The sequence below is a fragment of the Solanum verrucosum genome, unplaced genomic scaffold (genome assembly GCF_900185275.1).
Source record: "Solanum verrucosum unplaced genomic scaffold, falcon-dt-bn FXZP01000183.1, whole genome shotgun sequence".
Taxonomy (NCBI): Eukaryota; Viridiplantae; Streptophyta; class Magnoliopsida; order Solanales; family Solanaceae; genus Solanum; species Solanum verrucosum.
In genome coordinates this window covers 969107-991447 of record NW_026020430.1, presented here as the reverse complement: position 1 = coordinate 991447, position 22341 = coordinate 969107, and the positions used below count along the sequence as shown (strand labels likewise).

At 32.2% G+C, this 22341-nt stretch overlaps 3 protein-coding genes across 4 annotated transcripts; all 3 read right to left on the bottom strand.

Annotated features, from left to right (window-relative positions):
* Positions 1-104: 104 nt before the first annotated feature.
* LOC125808013 (protein FAR1-RELATED SEQUENCE 3) lies at positions 105-7842 on the bottom strand. Of its 2 annotated transcripts, XM_049487779.1 has the most exons (7): positions 7554-7842; positions 6495-6732; positions 4426-6372; positions 4251-4340; positions 3839-3988; positions 1385-1501; positions 105-392 (listed from the first exon to the last, which is right to left on the bottom strand). In XM_049487779.1, the coding sequence occupies exons 2-7, from the start codon at positions 6543-6545 to the stop codon at positions 348-350; spliced, it is 2400 nt and encodes a 799-aa protein (XP_049343736.1). In that variant the 5' UTR covers positions 6546-6732; positions 7554-7842; the 3' UTR covers positions 105-347. The 2 variants fall into 2 exon arrangements, with proteins under 2 accessions (XP_049343736.1, XP_049343735.1); XM_049487778.1 differs by having other exon boundaries at positions 4426-6732.
* A 1232-nt stretch (positions 7843-9074) lies between these two features.
* LOC125807660 (non-specific lipid transfer protein GPI-anchored 12-like) lies at positions 9075-10738 on the bottom strand. The gene is made up of 3 exons (XM_049487396.1): positions 10348-10738; positions 9385-9444; positions 9075-9208 (listed from the first exon to the last, which is right to left on the bottom strand). Exons 1-3 carry the CDS (start codon positions 10736-10738, stop codon positions 9075-9077), a joined length of 585 nt encoding a protein of 194 aa, XP_049343353.1.
* A 1526-nt stretch (positions 10739-12264) lies between these two features.
* LOC125808014 (F-box/WD-40 repeat-containing protein At5g21040-like) lies at positions 12265-14457 on the bottom strand. The gene has a single exon (XM_049487780.1). The coding sequence runs from the start codon at positions 14059-14061 to the stop codon at positions 12442-12444; it is 1620 nt and encodes a 539-aa protein (XP_049343737.1). The 5' UTR covers positions 14062-14457; the 3' UTR covers positions 12265-12441.
* Positions 14458-22341: the final 7884 nt, after the last annotated feature.

The window sequence follows — 22341 nt, the reverse complement described above, 5'->3', positions numbered from 1 at the left end:
AATAAAAAGAGAGTTGAACAAGAAAAGGAATAGTTATGTTGGTGGGAGGTAACATGTATACGGTGAACTCAACGCAAATGTTTAAAAAAGGAAAACCAAAAAGAAAAAAAAACACATGACCTTGCATTCTTATAAAATTAATAATTTACACGTACAAATAATGCAGAAAAGGCAAAGCATGTAAAACTGCTATCCTACCTAAAGCTCCACAATGAGAACTTGGATGATTCCAAATTCAACCATACTAATTACATGTTTAAAGAAGAATGTCAGCACAGCAGCAGCACCCCATTCCGCAAGGTTATCTATTCACACAACTGGCTATAAATGGTAAAAGGACATAACTTCTATTTCCGTTGCTTTTTTGCTGGAATCTCCAGTTGCGACTCAACCTGTCATATGAGTTGAGGTGAACGGTTAATGTCTAGCTAACAAGAAGGGTCTGATCAATGCATGGGTCGAATTGATCAAACACAGTTAATGAAGTTGACAGACTTTAAAGCTGAATCTTATATGGAAAAACTAAGGAGATATAACACTTCATCGCACTACTTGGACACATCCTGGGAATGGACCCAAACTAAGCACTACTGTGTAAGCTTATTTCTTGTTCTGTGGTCCATGGCTAAACTATGTACTTGGACATGTATACACACGCATGCATGTAATGCATAGCATGCTCCTGTTATCAGTTAAAATAGACATCTATCAACTTAAATGCATTAGAGGGAGTTTTAGATGTCGGTGAAACAAGGATTTATTCGCGATGAGATTAGCACATTTAACTTTGTTTTGTCTCCTTTTGGTGGGACTAGGACATCTATATCATTTCTTGTATCATTTGATACAAGAAATCTGCTTGCTATATTTAACTCATTATAGATCAGATATATCTACATGACCACATCCCTTTTCCCTGTTTCTTGTACTATTATGTTCTCACAATAAGGCACCAAAATTACCAAAAAGAAGATCGAGAATCTTTTTCAAATATAAGTTAAACGAGATATGTGATTCAAAATGGAAATACAGAGACAAACTTTTTGATACCCAGACAATATCATTTGCTGGCAAAAAATGATATAAACCCAATTCTCATGTCATAAGAATAACATTGAGAATTGTTCAAGTAGTTAACAGCGAAGAGCTACTCCTTCACAGGTAGTCTGGAAGATATTTCCCCACAGTTAAATTGATCGGATTACAATGAAGATGAACTTCAGTAAGAAAACCATTTCCAGTTTCAGGTTTACTCTAGTCCATTTGAGTGGAACAGGGGAAAACTCCATAATGCCAAAGCAGTGAAGTCAATTTTATCTTAAAAGGATTTCAAGTTGGATAGATAAAGCGGATAATATATACTGAAAAGGCCTAGGGAACTTACTGTATTCGACAGTTGCTCGCGGATATATGCCATTGACCTCAACATGGCACCTAAAGTATCTCTAGAAACCTGAAATTTCACCTCTGACTCTCCTGAAGTTGTTTCAGTATCTTGAAGCTGAAAGAAAGAGATTCTGCATCAGTAAGACAAATCACTGCAGAAGCTGATGTGTCTAATCGATTTTACAAGAACAACTGAACACTGCATTTAAATAATTATTAGCACTCTTTACATGAAAGAAGATTCAATTAATTCACAGGCTGACAACAAGTTTCCAGGAAATTCACAACCTTAGGAAGAAACATACAGCAAGTAGGCAAAAACGAATTAAGACTTAATAATGAAAGGATATATTGACAATACTAAAAGCAAATAGACCACACACCAAAGCACTACTCAACCAAATGCTCTTTGACTTGTGAGTTCTCAATCTCATCAAGGACAACTGTTTTTATAGAAACATACTATCAACAGATGTATTACTACAGGATATCAAACATTTCATTTTGACTAAAACTTAAATAAAGGCAACTTCCAAACAAGCAATGAGAGAATACAAAGAAAATCATCATATATGCTTGAATTTGTTTGGATAATCTTCATAAGCGGCTTCCAGTCAGAAAATTCAAAGTTCTCCTCCAGCAGATAACAGAACAAACTTTGAACAGTTCTACACCTCCGAGAAGTCAAAAAGGGTTTAGGCTTCAGACTAATAAATGTTCATGCATGATCTAGGAAATTCAGATGAATGAAATATTCTTTTAAAAGGTACTCCCAAATTTGAAGAAATCAATAAGTTTGAGCGAAGTTGATGAAAAAAAAGCAGTGTTTGGTGTTGTAGACAATAAGGACTAGGAGACTAATCAGCAGAAAGACTGAGGTGTTAACGAGGAAATTCGTTGGCCTTATATTCCTGCCTATTTGTCAATCTATATTGTGTTTCCAGCCTCACTACTGCCTAAAATATGAACTATATTTACATGGACCATAAGGGGCGGAGCTACAGCCCGTGAAGGGTGGTCAGCTGACCACCCTTCGTCGGAAAATTAGATCATATGTTTATGCAATATATTCTGTGTTATTTCCTTATATAAATAAATGCACACACTGAAGCACAATAGAGGCTGATAGTCCAGCGGTACGTGTGTTCAGTCCAGTGTCCAACGTCTGCGGTTCGATTCTTGTTGAGGCAATTTTATGACAACCTTTTTAAGTTTAAAGAACAAAGATGGGAAATAAATAGAAATAACTGCCGCATGTTATAAGTTTATAACTAATTCTTTATTCAAGATCATTAAATACTTTTTTTACAATGAAATCAACGTTAAAAATGATACACATTCCAAATTTTTTATTGCTTTAAAAAAATTATTCATAGAGAAAATTTAATATTTCTTATATAACTAAATTGCTTTTCTGTCTATCTTTACTTGTCTAGTTAATAAAGATAGTTATTCAATTTTATTTGTTTAATTTAAAAAATTAAGAGATAATTTATTATATTGTGTTTATTTTATTCCTATTATTACATACTATTCACTTCTCCATATTTAAATAACTGATAATTAAACTGAATAATATAGTAAAATTATCCTTCTATTTATTGTTTCTTAAGAGTGTCAAGTCAAACAAACAAGTAACGACGAATGAGGGAGTAGTAGTTAAAACTGTTTTTTGTTGACTTTTCCCGGTTAGTTCTGATTTATACCATTAATAGTTTTATAATTATAAATGTTCATATGATTAGTTAAATGATATGTAATTTAATTTTAAATCTAGGTGCACCCACTCATTAGTAATAAAAAATATATATTTTGTACACCCATTAGCTTAAAAAAAAAAATTACTCTTTAAATTTTGAACACCCTTAACAAAATTTCTAGCTCCGCCACTGTGGACCATGCTAGAGTGTACCACAGGATTCATGTCTAAGGCTATTTATCTAGGTTTTTGAACTTAAAGTGTGTGGATATGAGTATTAGGAAAGTATAGTGCTACTTTGAGGAATGCTCATTTACCCTTCATACCAAGTTGAATTATTCAATTTTCCTGGTATGCCCCCTTCCCTACCAGGCTTACTTTGGAAAAGAAAAGCAACTTTGTGATGATGCATTTGCCTATGAGATGTGCTGGCATTGTATGTCACAGAAGATTAGATTTCTTTTGTGATCCAGACAGATTTACCATGTCCTTATACCAACTGCCTTTTCCTCTCCCAAAAAAAGAGAGAAAATAACAAAGGAAAACAGGAGGATAAGAAACATATTGGCACTTAAAATAGGAATATGACAATCTGGAGGAGAAAGGACATGACAGAGAGAATTAAGAGTAATCAAAAGGGAATTGATATCGAGTGAAGAGGAATAGATAAGATTACCTTCTTGGCTTCTCATCAGAAAATAAATAGATATAGTCTGTGTACGCACCAATATTACTACAAATTTCCACACATACCTTCAGATTGATGACAGCAACCCTATTAGCCGGGGCGGAAAGTTGCTCACTGATATAAGCCATAGACTTCAACATGGGCTCTAGTGTGACCTGGGATAACTGAAACTTAACTTCTGATTCTCGTGAAGGAGTCCTACTGTAATCTTGCAGCTACAACCAAAGAAACTCAGTAAACAATAATTGAATAATCAAATCCATGACATATCAGCAGTAGAGAACATGATAACTGAAATTAAACCAGAAACATGTGGTCACAAAATCAAAGGAAGCACACAACCCTGATATCCCTATCCAAAACACATCAGTTACATTATCAAAACAACAATTAATCGATGCACCAACATGATGATCTTTAAAAAGAAGTTAAAACAGTGAACCAAAATCAAATTATACATAAAGCTCTGAAATGCACCTTCAGGTTGATGACAGCAACTCTATTCGCAGGTGCCGAAGTTTTATTCTCCATCACCCAAGTCATTGACTTGAGGCAAGGAAGAATCACCTAAGAATCCCAAAAAAATCAGTAGTGCACATCTTGTTGAAAAATCTTCTAGTGAAATTAAATACGATAAAATGGTTTTCAGTACCATGTTATCTGCATGACCATCATCACGGTGAAGAGAAACAGGGGCCATGCGCTGGGGATTTAAATCAGTAACAGCCCAAGCAGGACTACCAGTATCATTAAGATTAAAGCGCTTTGTCATTTCATCTTGTCTTGGCCACAATAATGGTGTCATTTCTGAAGCAGAGGTAGATGTCCTCCGATCATCATAGCCAACACAACTGGCTTGTGATCTAGGAGGTGAAACTTTAGAAACATTTCTTTTTGCAAGAGCCACCTTCTTTCCTCCTTCTTTAAGAGCACCTAATGCAGCATTATATGTCTCTTGAGATACAGCCCCTTCTTCAGCACATCTTATGGCTTCCTTGCAGAGACTGTTGTATCTCTGTGCCATTGATTCAGTACCATGAAGTTGTACATGTTCATCTAATTCAGCACCACATTTTGCATTTATTGTCCACCTTTTCAAGATGTAATGAGATGGCAATGTAAGAATATTAGTTACTGTAAAAACTGTAAGAATATGTCTACAGAGGATACCACTACATTCAAACATCTGGCAGCTACAATTTGCTTTCAGTTCAGATATATTCAATGAGACAAGGTATGCTTTCTGGTCATCCTCAAATTTTGCAACTCTGAATGTGCTGATAACCGCATCTCCATCAATTCTGTTTGCAGTGTAGACAAATGTCTCCACCAACTCTTCTTGAAATTTTAAGAATATTTTCTTGGTGTATAAAGTTGCTGCCTGTTTCTCCATTGGAGATGGTGTCTTTAGTGGTGGAGTGGTGCATATTGTATCAAAATCAGCTTCTGTTTCCTTCTCAAATGAATTCTCCAAAGCTCTTTCATACTGCCTGAAGAACAATGGCAATGTAATCTGTTGACTCACATAGCCATCGAAAAATGAACATTCATATTCCTGGTTAGGAGAAACGGCTGCAAAGAAAGTATCACGAAAATAAACTGGTACCCACTGTCGACGTGTATTATATATGGATTGAAGCCAATCATTCTTCTTCAGGTCATACTTATCAAGGATCATCTCCCAATACGATTCAAATTCTTCAACTGTCTCTGTCAAATTGATACAATTATAGAGTTCAACCTGGAAATTTGGGAACATGTGACATACATGAGCCATTCTGTCCTGGCCACCCCTTAATACATGCCACTTGTTGATACAGTGCCGTGTTTCAGGAAAAACTTGAGCAACTGCAGATTGTATAACAGTGTCCTGATCAGTAATTAATGAGACAGGGGCACGGTCATTCATAGCGGCAAGGAAGGTCTTGAATAGCCAGACAAATGTAGCCTCAGACTCATCTAGAAGAAGTGCACAACCAAACAAAATTGTCTGACCATGATGATTTACTCCTGTGAGCGGAGTAAATGGGACTCTGCACTGATTAACTCTGTACATCGTGTCCAGTATAACGGCATCACCAAAATGACTGTATGCATTTCTTGACCTTGCATCAGCCCAAAATACATTAGACATGCGATTATCTTCGTCCAATTGTATGGCATAGTAAAATCCAGGATTCCCAGCCTGCATTTTCTTGAAGTAATCAAGAAGATTCTGAGCATCTCTCCCTAATGTTCTTCGTTGATTGCAATGTCTAGGAGAAAAACTCTGAAGTGTAGAATTCTTAACAGTTTGATCTGACTCTTCAGGACGAGTTCTCTTAGCTCCATGGTTCATCTCTACAGGGATGCGGTTACCGTCTACTGAGACATACATTACACCACTAGGAACAATTCCAACACCCTGATTATTCTCAGGTACCTTCTTTTTTGTCACCGCAAAATTCTTGTGCGATCTCTGATGATGCACCTTGTTGGGATACACAAGGGAGTGACTGTGGTCCTTCACATATTTGGTCACAACCCACTTGTTTTGACCTTTTAACTCCACTCTAAGCATTGCATCACAGGATTCACCCAACACTCTTCTCAAACCAACCTTGTCACATAAGAAATCAGTCTTCAGTCGATTAAACTGACAGACACGGGTGGTAAAACCCAAACGCCTAGCATACTCATCATAGAATTTCTTTGCTTGATCTCCAGAAAGAAATACCATACCCATTTGCGGCTCAACAATGTTATCCCCATCAGGTGCATTTGATCTTCCATTTACATTTACTTCTCCACTCTCACTGGGTTCATCATCACCGTCATCAGTTATACCACCTTGCTGGTGCATGTTCCCTTCTTCAACATCCATCCCGGAACATGTAAACCACTTTAGGAAAATGAATTACATCCATCAAGGTACTCCAGTTCATATCCTTGAAGATGCCATCTATAACTATGTAACGACCTGCAAAAAGTTGTCACTTCTTCAGATTTCACCATAACAATCATCTTTAACTAGTACTATTCTTCTTACCCTACATTTCCCTTATTTACCACGTCCTCATGTATTCAGCTATCAAAATTGAGAAAAGTAAAGCAAGCATGAGTACTGCAAGTCAACAACACAATAATAAAGTACCCAATATAATAACACAAATCACGCACAACCAAATCTCAAATTTGCTCAATAATGGATTTAGAAACTCTACTTCGGTCTAAATTTTGTACGAACGCTTCACCAAAACCAGATGAAATACTAGTACAATGCTTTTCTGTTGTCTTCAATCACCAACTATTCCTTTTAAGAGCTCATTCAAAGTACTTCCTCTATCCCCTTTTATATGAAACTTTTACCACGAGAATAGAAGCAATTTTTTTCTGCGAATACATGTTTTTGTATCATAAAAGTCGTATTAGCACTTTCATGTAATTTCTAATTATGTACAAGTTATCTCCAGAATTATGAGATAACAAAGTTAAAGCTTACACTGAACATAGACTTTGCCATTCAATACTTTCCAGAATTCACTTTATCAAACTTAAAATCATACTCTGCTAAAAAAAAAATTGGGGAAAAAACATAAACAATACACACTAAATACACAGATAACCAGACAGTCATGCAGATAAAAAGGTCAATATCACCATATGTATAGTCACAAGCACGCACACACACACAGCGACATATACGAAGGTACATATATATATATATATATATATATATATACATGACACATATACATACATATATGTGTATATATCTCTATGTACAAAAGAGAGATAAACCTATGATCAGAGGAGAGAGAATTAAGGCCAAACGGATCTCAAACAATTTGCGATAAAGCTACTTCCGGCCTGGAAAGCTTCAAGAGAGTTCTTCACAATAAAAACGATGGCGTTTGGAAGGAATTTGCAGCGTTTTGGGCACCGGCGAAGTTGCAGAGGGCCGGAGGAGGAAGAAAACGGGGAGAGTTAGTGGGTGTCGTGTGGATTACCAATGAACCTAAGGGTACATCGATTTTGAGCCGTCTGATTAAAATGAACGGTGGATATTAGTCTATAGAAGATACCTACTGGTAGTTTACGTCAAACTTATGCTGAAATGAAGATGTGGATGGGCCCGGAGAATGCTGTTTTAGTACAAAAATACAATCACACTATGATATTTTGGATCAATCAAAGCAATTTTTTTTGAGGAAATGATGATATTTTAATGAGAATTTTTTTGTAAATATCTATAGGTTAGAGCTATGAATATAGCTATAATTTGCGTATTTACAAAATAGAGTAATAATTATTACATGGATATCAGTTGTATCAACAAACGAGTTATATTTAAACAGAAGATATCAGTTATATCATATGGGTATCAATTGTTTCCTATGGTTATCAGTTATATTAGGCGGGTATCAATTGTTTCAGATGATTATCAGTTATATTAGGCGGCTATCAATTGTTTCAGATGGTTATCAGTTATATTAGGCGGGTATCAATTATTTCAGATGGTTATCAGTTATATTAGGCAGATATCAGTTGTTTCAGATGGTTATCAGTTATATTAGTCGGGTATTATATTAAGCGCGAAAAAAGTTATATTAGTGTGCTTATGCATTGCTATAAAACTCAAAACGTAGATACATTTTTAGTATTTTATTTTGAAATTCTAACTATGTATCATGTCACGTTGCCTAATTCTTCCTTGATTGATTTTGTTAGAATTTAAATACAAAAAAAATCATCCTTTGATATTATAAATCCCTTACATCTTGTAAAATGGATCATATAATTAAAGTATATATAGTCCGTTACTCATTTATTATTTAACTGATAAAAAAAAGCTACTATAAACAAGAGACAGAGTTTGTATCCATTTATTTAATGTAATATCAAAAGGTAAAAAAGTTCCTCAATTAAATCAACATTTTTCGAAATATTCGATAAATTGAAACAATAAAGAGAAAAATGTGATTGGAATTCAAATGATCTTATCCTCGATGGTGATCAAGTGAGTAAGTTATACTATAATAAGATCCAAACATCAAGTTTCATATGCCCTGACAAGTTTGATTTACAATGGGGTGTAACTCAATCGGAGAGCTATCCACACCACTCTGGCATTGGAGTTTCGAATTCCACTATATTTCTCTCCCAAAAATAAAAAAGTTTTAGACACTCAAGAGTGAGTTGAATTCCTCTATATCCATAATGATTTGAATGTGGAAAAGATACAGAATAAATAGTTAAATATTACTAATGGGTACTTCTCTCTACTGATTCAAGTGGTAATATTTTTTCTACCAATAATTATTATTGTATCAAAAAAAGCTTGTGAAAAAACATAATGACCATGCCAATAAGGAATTGCATCTTGTTGAATACAATGATTGAAGCTGCATTAATATTATCTTTGTTGTCAGATGTAGGACTAGTAGCAAATCCTCCTGTGGAAGAAATAAAATGGTTATGAAATTGTGTCCTAATTAGTACCATCGGATTGATTAAAAAATTCATGGTTGATCCCACTTGCCACCTGCTTTTATTTTAGATTTTTATGAAGCGCGAATCTAAATAAGTCGGGATCTTAAAACAATATCAAAAACTGCAAGAGTTTGTTTACCAGGTGATGGAGCAGGGCTTTCCTCACTTGGTAATGGAGCTCCGACTGGAATGCCAAGATCTTTAAAAGAAAAATAAATAAATTTTTAAAGTCTCGTAAAAATTATTATTTCACAATTTTCTTATATTTGTACGATTGTAATATTAATAATGTAAACAAATAGGACAAAAGAAGTACAAATATAAAATAAATTTACAGTAGGTTAGTACTTTTAAAAGATCTTAGGAGTACAATATAACGTCTCAACTTTGAACTACTATATTATGGAATTTAAATAGTATTAATAATTTACTCAATTTCACACCCCTTGTGTACGGTTTTTTCAAAAATTCTACGTGAATACGGAATGCCTTTTATTTTGAATTAAATATTATTAATGTTTGGACAATGAGCCCACTAGTAAAATTTGGAGCAAGAAAACAATTCAAGGACTCAATAATTGAGGCACATGTTGTGAGCTCTCACTCCCATTAATGGCTAATATAAACAAAATGAAAATGTCATTTAGATTACTTTTCTACATATCTACTAAGTATATAATATTTTTATTCTAATTGGTAGTGAATTCCATAGGGTGAAGTATATTTTTCAAAAAATGTTTTTCAATTCTGATAAAAAAAAATTGAAAAATATTTCTCTACTAAAACAAGTTTCCTCATAACGATGAGAAAAATAACTTTCCTAAAGCAAAAAGAGAAAACAAGTTTCAAGTGATATTCTATGTTGATTGTGTCTATCCCGACCTTCTTAGCCGCTAGCCCTACCATTCTACAACAGAATTATATTTGCTCTTGTACTTGTGAAACCAGTAATCTGAACTCTGATACTAATTGTCACGACCTTAATTAGGGGATATTTCTAGTTAAAGGAAAATCCAAGCTAAAAAGTAGATCTCCCAATTTTCCCTTCACAAATCCACAGCTGCCCAAAATTGAATGTAAGAAACAGGGAGTAAACCGGTACCTGAGCAACTGCTAGCTGGTGGAAACTCCAAACTACAAGCAGAAGGAAGTTTAAGTGCCTTATCGACATCAATGTTGAACCCAATTTTAGCACCGGAGTGAGCTCGGCCAAGCATTTGGCACAAGCAAATAGGGTTACTATCTAACAATCCAGCAATTTCCGGGCAACATCCTTTACCCGGTGTAGTCGAATTGCTTCCTCTTTCTACAAATGTAAAGCAATCGGACATGTTTACTAAGACTCTAAAGCAATCAACTCCGGGGCTCGGTGCCGGAGCTGCTGGTGCCGGCGGCGAGTCTTGTGCTTTGGTGGATGGAATCAGGGAGGAGAATAGTAAGAGAATGAGAACTGTGGTGACAATGGTTGTGGTGATTTTGATGGATGTGGCCATTGTTGTAGATTTGAGATGAACGTGTTAGCAGTGGGAAGTGAGTGAGCACTAAGCAGAGTTGTAAAATAGTAGTGATGACTTGCTTTTGGTAGGTATAAGTAAATTTGCCAAAACAACCCCTTTTTTTCCTGTTACTATATAATATTTGGTTCGTCCACTTTTACTTGTTTACCATGCTAAAAATAAATTGTCACTTAAGTTGGATCCGAATTTTAAGCTTATTAATACACTGTGGTGACTTTATAAATGTAATCATCCCCCTGTATGGGGTCCAATATGTTTTGTTTAGAATTTTAATCACAAGTTTGAACAAAATGGTAAGTTTGTTGCTTTTTTGTTAGCTGGAAATCATGCATAATTTTAGGAGATTTGAGGGTATCTGTAATGAACTATTAACACCAGAAGATAATTAGTAATAAAGCTAACACAGGTTCATTGCCAGTTTAATAATCATCCATTATGTTACTGTGTTGGGAGGTAGCAGGTACTCGATAGAATAGTCAAATTGCACACAAGTCAAGCTGGGCCAAACACCACCCACATTAATCGTCCAAGACGACGTGAGTTGTGACTGGATTTTGGAAGAAGAGTTTCATCTTTCAACAGGGAACTGGTAATGCACAAGGGATGTGTACCTCAGCAAATTTTTAATTTAAGATAGTGCCTTGTAATCAGAAATTGGCTACTTTGGGAAGGGTGAAACACAGAAGACAAGTTCAATCTTCTACATGTAATCTCTGTGTTGGTTGCATGATAAATCCAAAGCAAACACTTGTCACTGTCACTAAATCAAATACTCCATTCAACACTAGAAACTGAACGTTTTGTCGATTGAAAGAAGTTAAGACAGATAAAAAGAAAAGGGATGAGAACTACCATTGCGGAGGTTGATAAAATGAACGTCATAACAAGGAACTCAAAATTCAACAGTAATATAAAAGCAACGAGACCTAGTTAGTTACAAGTCTTGCACCCTCCTCGTGATATATTTAGAGTAGAATATGATAGCAGACTGTAAGATATGGGTGTACTCTTTTTTTTTTATGACAAGGGAAACCCGCAGCCACTACCCTTTGGATGCGCACATGGCAAAACCCCTGCTTCTATGCAATAGCTCGCAAACCATATAGGAGAGGTAACCCGCACTGGGCTTACAAACCCCTTGCTTTCACTAGCAAGGGGTTTCGAGCTCGAGACCTCCAACATGGAAGTCCCAAGCCCAAACCACTGAGCCACCCCGAAGGATCTATGGGTGTACTCCTTTCTTGCCTGTCTTTATCAAATTTGTAGATTCACAGCAAAAAATAAGTAAATAACTATGCTCAATCCAAGGGAAAATCACAAAACAACCTCTCTGCCTTGGTTCATCAAATCAAAACTAGTCTTTAAGAAATCACTGTGTTTTTAAGCAACACTAAATTCTGTGCCCACTATAAATTCCCGAAATGGCATGTCAAATTCAGCAAGATGCCAGCACAAGTTTGTAAACAAAAATCTCATAGCCAACATCAGTTTTTTTAACAAGTAAAACTCTTGACAGATCAAATAAGAGAAATGAGCGAAAGAGTTGCCAATGATACAGATTGTATCTTCACTGTAAATGTATCTATGGAAGCTTTCAACGAAAAAATGCCTTTTCATACATGATGAAGTATTGGAAAAAGAGAATTACTCTGAGGATCAATGACAAACTGCAGTCACTTCTAAGCCTTCACCTTCCAAACCATCTTACGCCTGTTGTTCCAACTGTTTCTATGACCATCTGTTTGGTTCTTCTTTGTAAATGAGCACGGATTATCACGTCTACCTTTATCATTCGTTTCCAGCTGACGATTACGCCTTCTCATTCTATTCTCTAACCTTAAACCTCTTAGAGCTTGGACCCGCTGCTCAATCTCCAAAGCTTGAGAGAAGTTCCAGATCCTGACAAGACCTTCTTCACCAGCGCACACAATTCGGTTAGATCCAACATCCACTGCAAACAAATTGCTCCCAAAACCATGTAGCATTCTCTGTGGTGGTTCGACATTGTCAACCGGATTAACAGCTTTAGAAGAATTATTCAGTGAGGATTTCCGGTTTGTTCTCAACAGCTTTCTCACATCAATAAGTGAAAGTTTTCCATCACTTGAAGCTGAAACAAGCCAAGGGAACTCAAATGCAAGAGCGTAAACAGCATTCAAGTGAGGAATCCAAGTTGCAACCCGCCTGACATGGTACATGGCATTTTCAAAGATTTCAAACATGTGAATAGCTCCATCTTCCCCACCAGTGAACAGAAGCTTCCCAGTGTGGCTTCGCGCCAGAGAGTAAGTATATCCAGCATGAGCATTGTTGATGATAGCAAGTTGTGACCCACTATTAGTATCCCAAACATAAAGATCCGAGCCTGCTGTACTTGCCAGTGTTGCATCATGGGGAGCAAGATTCCACACCCAGTCGTTGTGTATCAAAACTTTCAAACACTCCAGAGAAGATCGATCCCAAACACGAATACTCATGTCCCATGAACCACTATACATCCTATTGAAATCCAACCTAAGGCATGTTATTGGCCCACCATGTTCCCAAACTTGGAATTCCATATCCTCGTTCTGAGGTGCTCTAAGATCAAACAAATGAGGATTTTCGTCATTCGCTCTCCAACCATGTATGAATCCACCAGTACCCCCAGCCACTAACAGCCTTGAATCAGCTGCAACTGCACGGATAGTGCAGCCAAGAGATTCAGATGAGGCAATTGACAACCCTTCTTCCAAGTCCCACATTCGCACTATTTGATCATAACCTGAAGTAAACACAAGCTTCTTTGAAGATAAAACAAAAACTGCTCTAACATCCTCAGTATGACCATACAACATATCTATAGTATACCGTCCCATGAATGTTTTACTCCGAAACTCCCTCTCCGCAAACAGCTCCTTCCACAACTTCTCATCCGAATGCCCTGCACCAAAAGGTGGCTGCAATATTGGCTGCCCCCACCTCTCACAGTAGAACTCCTTCCACACATGGTGCTCCGATGCAATCTGATACAATAATGTACAGGCACACGAAACAATACCTAGCTCCTTTGGTTCTAACAAATTAAATATTTCTGAAATCAATACCGGAGGAAGTTCAGTAATGGACCGACAACCAGGAAGAACTTCATTACCAGTAAGCAACTCCTCACATTTTGAATTCACAATCCCACCTTTAGCATCCAATTTATGTAAAGGTTTTCTTTTTTCCAATTCTAATGTCAAATTATCTCGATTCTTAGAAGGTTCAATTGAACAAATTCTCAAACTCTCAATACCTTTTTGGCATTCAAATGCCATAAAAATAGCTAACTAAAACTCAAGAACACGCTCAAATACCTAAAACCTAAACAATTGGACACCAAAAATTGGGGGAAATTTCAAAAACTAAAAATTGAGAAAGACCCAAAAATTCTAATACAAAATCCTAATTAAATTTCAATAAATAGCTGTAGAATCAACCTCTATCGATGAAACAAGCTTCTCTAGAACCCAAAAAATATATAAATTATATCTGAACAGATCGCAAAAGAGAAAATAAATGGAGAATCGAATAGAGTTTATGCAAATTGCTGTGCATGAATTAGGGATTTGAATATTTGGGGAAAAAAAATTACGAGAGAGACTTACAGAGACATCGAGATCTACGGTGATTAGAACTAAGGGAACGGACGGTGAAAGATGACTTTTTGGTGCGAGGTAAATTTCACATATATCGCGTAATTATAAATTGACAAGGACTAGAAACACGATGAAATTGTTGATTATATACTGAGCTAGCGTTTGATTTAAATTTGTGTGAAATTTAGATTGAGAATATTTAGCGTTTAGATTTGATTTGAGTAAAGTTTGACTTGAAATTTCAACGTACGTCAGCACTTACGATAATATTTATTTTAGTTAGATTAATATCATCTTAAAAAAAAATGTGTGTCCATAAAACTTAGATCATCGATTTAAGGATATTTTTGTCTTGTATCTTTTAAATATTATTTTCAGATTAAAAATAACTCAATTTTCACTTATTGGACTAAAGTTATCCTTAACAAACTACAAGTTCTTATATTTAGTCTATCATTGTTACATAATAATTTTTCATCATCAAAGATTACGATGAGTGATGGGAATACTCCCTTCGATTTATTTATTTAGTTACGTTTTGTTTTACATGCCTCTTAAAGAAATACTAACTATATGTAATATAGTCGGGTTCGCAAAGCGACGCCCGGAAACCACGGTAAAAAAAAAAAGTACTAACTATATGTAATATAATTGAATTATCCTTGTTTATTACTATTATCTCTTTTGCAAAACATTAATTTTTCTATTAATGATAAAGGTGAAAATAAATAATTAACTATATCTTAATTTTTAAAAAATAATAATAATGTTGCTTCGTTTATTTTTAATATAAGAACAACAAGATAAAATAAATTTAAAAAGTATCAATCAATATTTAATTAAAAATTTTAAATTTAAATTTTAAAAGTAAAATCATTTTTATTACTCCTAGAAAACACTTTCACTCCCAAAGTGATACTTCCCAAAAAAAAATTATGTCATGGGTGATGGATAGCCATAAGTTTGATTTGTTGTTTTATAAGTTTGGTGTCTCAATCAATATTTTTATTATCATTAACTTTTCATACAAAATATAGAAACAACTAAAATACAAGGTGTAGTCAATGATCTCAGTTAGGGGCACCAAATAAGTGTATTAAAAAGCGTAAATTTCATATATGACATATATTATAGTACTATTTCCAGGCTATAACAGTAGATTTAGACTTTCAAGCTATAACATTAAAAATTTTAGGTTATAACAAATTCACAAATAAAAGAAATATTTTTATTAATTCGAAAATAGTTTTTTTTAAAAATAATTTTTAAAAAAAAATGGAATTATAGATAATAAAGTAAAAAACTGAAAGTGTGGCCTGTAATTTAATTTAAATTTATTGTAGATAATTAATGATTAGCATGAAATAAGGGATTCAAACAAATTAACAATATTTTTTATCCTTAATTCACTCAAAATCAGTTAAGATAAATTAAAAAATCAGATCATATCATTCTTTTGTAGATAATTAATAAATAACACGAATTAAGGGATTTAAACTAATTAAGATTATTTAGTATCCTTAATTCACTCAAATCAATTAAAATCAAATAAAAATTCAGATTTTATCTTCTTCTTTTTTCAACGTTTCTCTCTCTTCAATTTGCAACAAAAAAAATTCAACGTTTCTCTCTTCAATTTTCAACAAAAAAAATCCCACATTCGAGTAAGTGAAGTTTTTTTCATCTTTGAAAATTCTTGATTTTGTTGTGATGGACAACTACGTATCAGTTTTAATCAAACATGGTGAAAGATGGGATCCTTCGGGTTAGTATTTATTATTGTTTAACGTTTGTTTTAGAATGATAGCGAAATGAAACAAAAATTATCAAACTGTCGATTAATTGAAGGTGGAGTCATATTTTGTTAACTGTTGATATCATATTATGTTTACTGTTGTGAAATGTAAAAATTTTAGTGTTTTTTTTGTTTTTTTGTTTATTTTGTATACGGTTATTGTTTTGTGAAGTTATAAATTTAATGTGATTTTATGAATAAACTTGATAGAATAAATTAAATGAAATTTGTATGAAAGTGTGTTAATTATTCTTTAAAAATAATTTAATTATAATGTTGACGAATTTATGAAAATTTATTTTATTTGATAATGAATTTGATAGTATAAGTCGAATGAATTATGTATGAAAAGCGTGTTAAGAAATATGTAAAAAAAAAATTGAAATTCTTGACGAAGTGTATTACAAGTGTTTTAAATTGGTATTAAATGTGAAATTGTTGAGTTTATATTAGTTTTGTTATTTCTGTATAAAGTTGGGTGACAATAATTAATTATTTGGGACGAGAAATGTATATAGTTTGAATGAATAATCGTTTTGTATGAAAATTAAATGAGTATGAAAATGTATAAATTTGGTATGAATGATGATTGTTGTATGAAATGTGTATTAAGTGAGTATTAAATGTGAAATATTATGTTTTGTATGAAATTTGTTTTGTAATGTACTGTTTGAATGATATTTGTATGAAAAAATAATGACGAGTGTGTATAATTTAGTTGCTATTATAATGATTTTTATGGATGAAATTTGTATTGTCTTTGAAATGAAAAGTTAATATTATTTAACATATTTCTAATTGATTTGTATAATGTTAGACTAATTTTTTTATTTTTTTAATGAAACAGAGAATTATGTTGATTTTCAAATGAAATGAATTATTTATGAAAGAGGGTTGCTGATGTGAAATTCAAAAGGTTCAAAGTTACTTGCAGTAGATGTTGTCAAGTTGGCCACAACATGAAGCATGTTCAAATTATCCTGTGCAAAACTAATGACTGTTTATTTGTTTAGACTATATATAATTTTTATTTTATTTTGTCGTTTAGATTAATGTTTTGTTTTGATATGAAACATAATTGATTTGAAGTGCATTATAAACTTAGTGTTTAATATACTGTTCATTCTTTATACATTGTTCATTCATTAATCATACAGATTCCATACTGTTAAAAATAAAATTTGTTCCAGCTTAATACACAAGATAGTGTAAATATTAGTGATAATTATAAAAGGTAATTATGGTATCCTACCATAAATAAATTTAAAACAAATTGCAGTTAGTGTTTCATTCCCACACTAACTTCAGTTAGTGTCATACACATTAATCAAAATTTCATACAAGTTTTATCCAAACAACATGTATAAAAATTGATAAATTCATATAATCACACAATTTATACCATTTGTATATTAATATTATATCACAATTCATACAATATCCAACAATAAAATATTAAACTCACAGGCATACACGTATTAATCAGATTTCATACACGTTTCATCCAAAAACATGTTTAGAATATAAAGAAAGCATAATGTGATTTTTTTTAGAAAAAATCAGTAGTTTGACAAATCATACCAATTTAATAATTTATACCATAAACACAGTTAATAGACAATCACACCAATGTTAAAATGCAATTCATACCATTTGTATACCATTATTATATCACAATTCATAAAATTTTCAAAATCAAAACATTTAAGCGTAGTCATACACATATTAATCAGATTTCATACAGATTTCATCCAATAAATGTACAGTTTGGAACACACAAATAATTTCAAAATAGTATCTTGAAATTGTAATAGGTCATCAGTAATTCATATGAAAACGGTATCTGCCTGAAAGAAAACATATGATATTATATATCATCAAATACTAAAACACAAAAAAATTGTCCAAAAGTTTTAAAAAAAATAATTTTTGTTGTTCTTCTTGTTGATGGTTTTGAAGATGCTCCAACTTCTACATTTTTTTTTCTTTTTTTCTTTTTGATTTCAGTAATAAAATCAAAATCGGAATCAGAAGGGGTTTCAACAATTTTCCCTTTCATCTTCTTCCCCTTTTGATTTGCAGGGGTGACCTTTTTTTCTTCTTCATTTTTTCTCTCTTTGTCGCTCCTTCAACTTAGATGAACCATCCGTCGCCGGATTTTGAATATTCGCCGGATTTTCAACAATTTCACCCAATCTGGGACTCTTTTGAGGCGTTTCAATGGATTTCTTAGACATAATTTTGTTGGGAAAAAAAATTGGACGAAAGATTGAATGTTGGTGTAGTTGGCCGGTGAGAAAAATGGGAGAGAAGAAGGTGAAAGTGAGGTAATAGCGTGTATAGTTGGATATATGTGGGGGAAGGGTGGTGGGATTGACTAATGGGAGGTTTTGAGTATAACATTAAATAAGGAAGTGTAATCAATGTAAAATCCCTATAATTGTGTAAGAGATAATTATGGGGTATTCTTTATTTAAATAATTTAATAATAATATAAAATTACAAAAAATTACTTATTTAATAAAGTAAAATTTAATTAATTTATAAATAATTAGTGATATGTTATAATCCGTAATTAAACTGTTATAAGCAAGAATTTTTGAAAAGTAGATTTAAAACCTGTAATATTGACTCTTAAATGTGTATATGGGGTGATTTTTCCTATTAAAAAAGATTAAATAAAAATTTAATTTGGGCTAAAATTGATTGGGCACAAATGGGCTAAAAATCGAATGGGTCATGACATGCTTAATCTTAACATATTGTTATTTAACTTTTATAACCACAGTTTGGATTTCAACCAAAAAATAATAATTTTTAAAAAAGTTACAAATTGATAAATAAATTATAGAAGATATAAAATAGATAGTAATTTATACCTTCAATATAGAAACATGCATTACATTAATGCAAGTAAAGAGACTTGAAAAGGGTTGAAATTGGAGATTAAATTGGTCTCAATTGAAGGTTCTTTTGAAATTGGGTAAGGCTTGAATGGGTAGAAATTAGACTCAATCGTCATGGTACGAGATTATTTGGACTATAAGATCAAACCAGATTATAGAGCAAGATTTTCTAAGTAATAGTCAACAAATTGGAATTCATTTATTAACTGATTTTTTTCTCCCATTTGAACTTATTTCCATAATCCTTTTAGTTGAGTCCTACCCATAAAATTCTGGACGAATTAAACGGATTATCTATATTTGGGCTCATTTTGACACCCCTAACTATGGTTCGCTATTTTTGAGACACAATTTGAAATCAATCTATTATGACTGTATGTGAGTGTAAAATATCAAATTAAAAACAAAAATTCTTCATGTCAATATGTGATCAAATTAAGTGATCGTTTGATGAGGAATAGTTAAATTAAGTGATCGTTTGATGAGGAATAGTTTTTCTTTTTTCACTTTTTGGAATAATATTTTGAGAAACTATTTGACATATATTTTGTATAATTTTTCGTTTCAATTTTTTTTGGAATTTAAAAACCTCCAAAAAGTCGCTTTTACCATTTTTCAATCCAAATTGTTCATAATTTTTTAAAAACAAGTATACATATTTATACACAACTTTAAAATTTTAAATACTAATTTCAATTTGAAAACAAATACTATAAGTACTTTTATTTTTCTTTAAATTTTCACAATTCTCATATCTAATTTCCCATTAAATACCCAAACTTTTCATATGGATATGTTAGAAAATAGGAACTTGACAGCGAAAGTTTTACCCTTAGGTTCTAATAATAATTAATTATATCTTAATTTTCTTAAATAATAACCATTTTGTAAAGCACGATATCTAAACGGATTGAAGAGGGGGGTGGGAGGGGGAGTAACAGGGGCGGACCCACGTGGGTTTCAGGGGTTCACCCGAACCCTCTCGACAAAAAATTACAATGTATATATAAAGTAAATTTTTTATATTTCTGTAGATATATATATTTTGAACCCCTCAATGGTAAGGAGAAACTAATAGCGCAGTGGCAAGTCCCCTGAAATTAAGCTTCATGTCACCAGTTTGAATTTCTGTGATAGCGTTTTATTTTTTCCTATTTTAGTTTCAGTTCTGTAGATATATATATTTTGAACCCCTCAATTAGTTTTGTTTTATTTTTAAAAACGTAGTAAAAGTATGATTTTAAACCCAAAAGAATTCAAGGGTCTCATTTCTAAAGGCTTATTTACACGTTTATACTTTTATTTTCGAATCCCCTGAACGAAAATTCTGAATCTGCCACTGGGGAGTAAGTCACAACTCACAACACAAAGGAATTCAATACAATAATATATTTAGATTCATAATTAAGTAGATTTTGACGACATCGGAATGTACATATATTTTATCCTTAAATCAAGTGAGATAAAATAGTTATCTTTAACAAACTCACGTCATCTCATGAGAGTCAATCCTTTTTGAAGAAGTCACCATTCTTTTGAAGAAGCTATTCATCTACCGCGACTTTATTAATTTTAGGTCTATTTTTCAGGAAAGTCTATTCTTAGTAAAAGATTGACTCAAAAAAAGTGTTTAATATAAGTAGAAAATAAAAATATGTTTATAAATCAATCAACGAATGAAATAATCGATCACCTCTATATTTTTATACTATATATGAAAGAATAATTTTATAAAAAAAATGAATATCATCATTGTTTTAGAAACAATTTATAAAACCATCAAATTTAAAGACCACGAAATGAGAGTAATCAGTAAAATCTTAATTATTATCCTAGTTTATATGACTTATTGCTCTTTTTAGTCGGTTAAAAAAAGAATGATTCATTTTTATATTAAGTAACAATTTAATTTTAAAATACTCATCTTACTCTTAATGAAATGATTTATAGTGAGGTGATTTGATAGTTAACCTGTGTCCTGACAATTTTACATCTCAATTTAAGGACAAAATGATATTAAAAAGTTTCCTAACCAAGTTGAATAATTAGTAACCTAAATTATTAGATAACTTCAAATTTCAAATTCAAAATTAAATAATTATCAACCTAGATTATCATGTAACTTCAAATTTCAAAATTTTAAACTTCAGTTTTCATATTCTAAACGTATCTATGTGTATGCCGCTGTCCCTAAACATGATTAATCAATTTAATAGTAAGAATCACATAATAAAGAGGAAATATATATCATTAAATCATGTTAAATAATAAAACAATTATATGCAAGTATATTTGTTTTGTGTTCATTTATTTTGGTGCAAACAATTAATAAAATATTCCCTTAAATTTCACATTTAAACATTGCAGCATGGGAGAAAGCTTTTATCATATCCAATGAAATTACAAATATTTGTCAAAGATTGACCTCAATAATTTATTTATTTTGAATTTTTGACTTTTTTTTATTTTTTTTTCTTCCATCCATTCAAAATTGTCTTTAGGAACGACTCAATGATTTTAAAAATGAGGCATCCCCAAAATTTGAAGGGAATTTTTTTTAATAATAATAAAGTTATTTTAAATTGTTTAAAATAAAAAATTATACTATGTCTTTTAATTAATTAATTTATTTTTTAGTTCGTTTCGAAATATTAAAGAATATTTTTTTCTTTTTTGTCAATTTTAAATTTAACTTCCATGTAATATGTTTAAGACTACAAGATTAAAAGATATTATGGGTATATTATATATATATGCATCTTTAGTTTAATACTATAAAAAAATAAAACTTTGTATCTCAAAAATAATAAAATAATTTTCTATAGATTCTTCCGTAAGCAAAAAAAAACAATTTTTTTTCAAAAGAAAAATAGTTTCAGGTTGCCAAAATAGAAATTTTATGAAATTTATTGAGATGATAAAATGAATTAATAATAATTCTTATAAAGTTAGAAAAAAACAAAACTATTTTTTTACCTATTTATAAAAAAGAGAAAAATATTATAAATTCCCCTGGTCTGGCCTTGTTTAGACAAGTACCAAACCCCTTAACAACAATAGTAAAACATATGTGGACAATAATACAAATATAGAAAAAGACACTTTATCTCTATATTAATTAATGTAAAAACACTTAAACTATACTATTGTAATTAATTATATTCTTCTGACTATGTTCCCCAAGTGGGGTAAGTTTGGTGTGACTAAAGAGATTATTAAACTTTCCTTTTCTAAATCAAACACACTATCACTAAACTT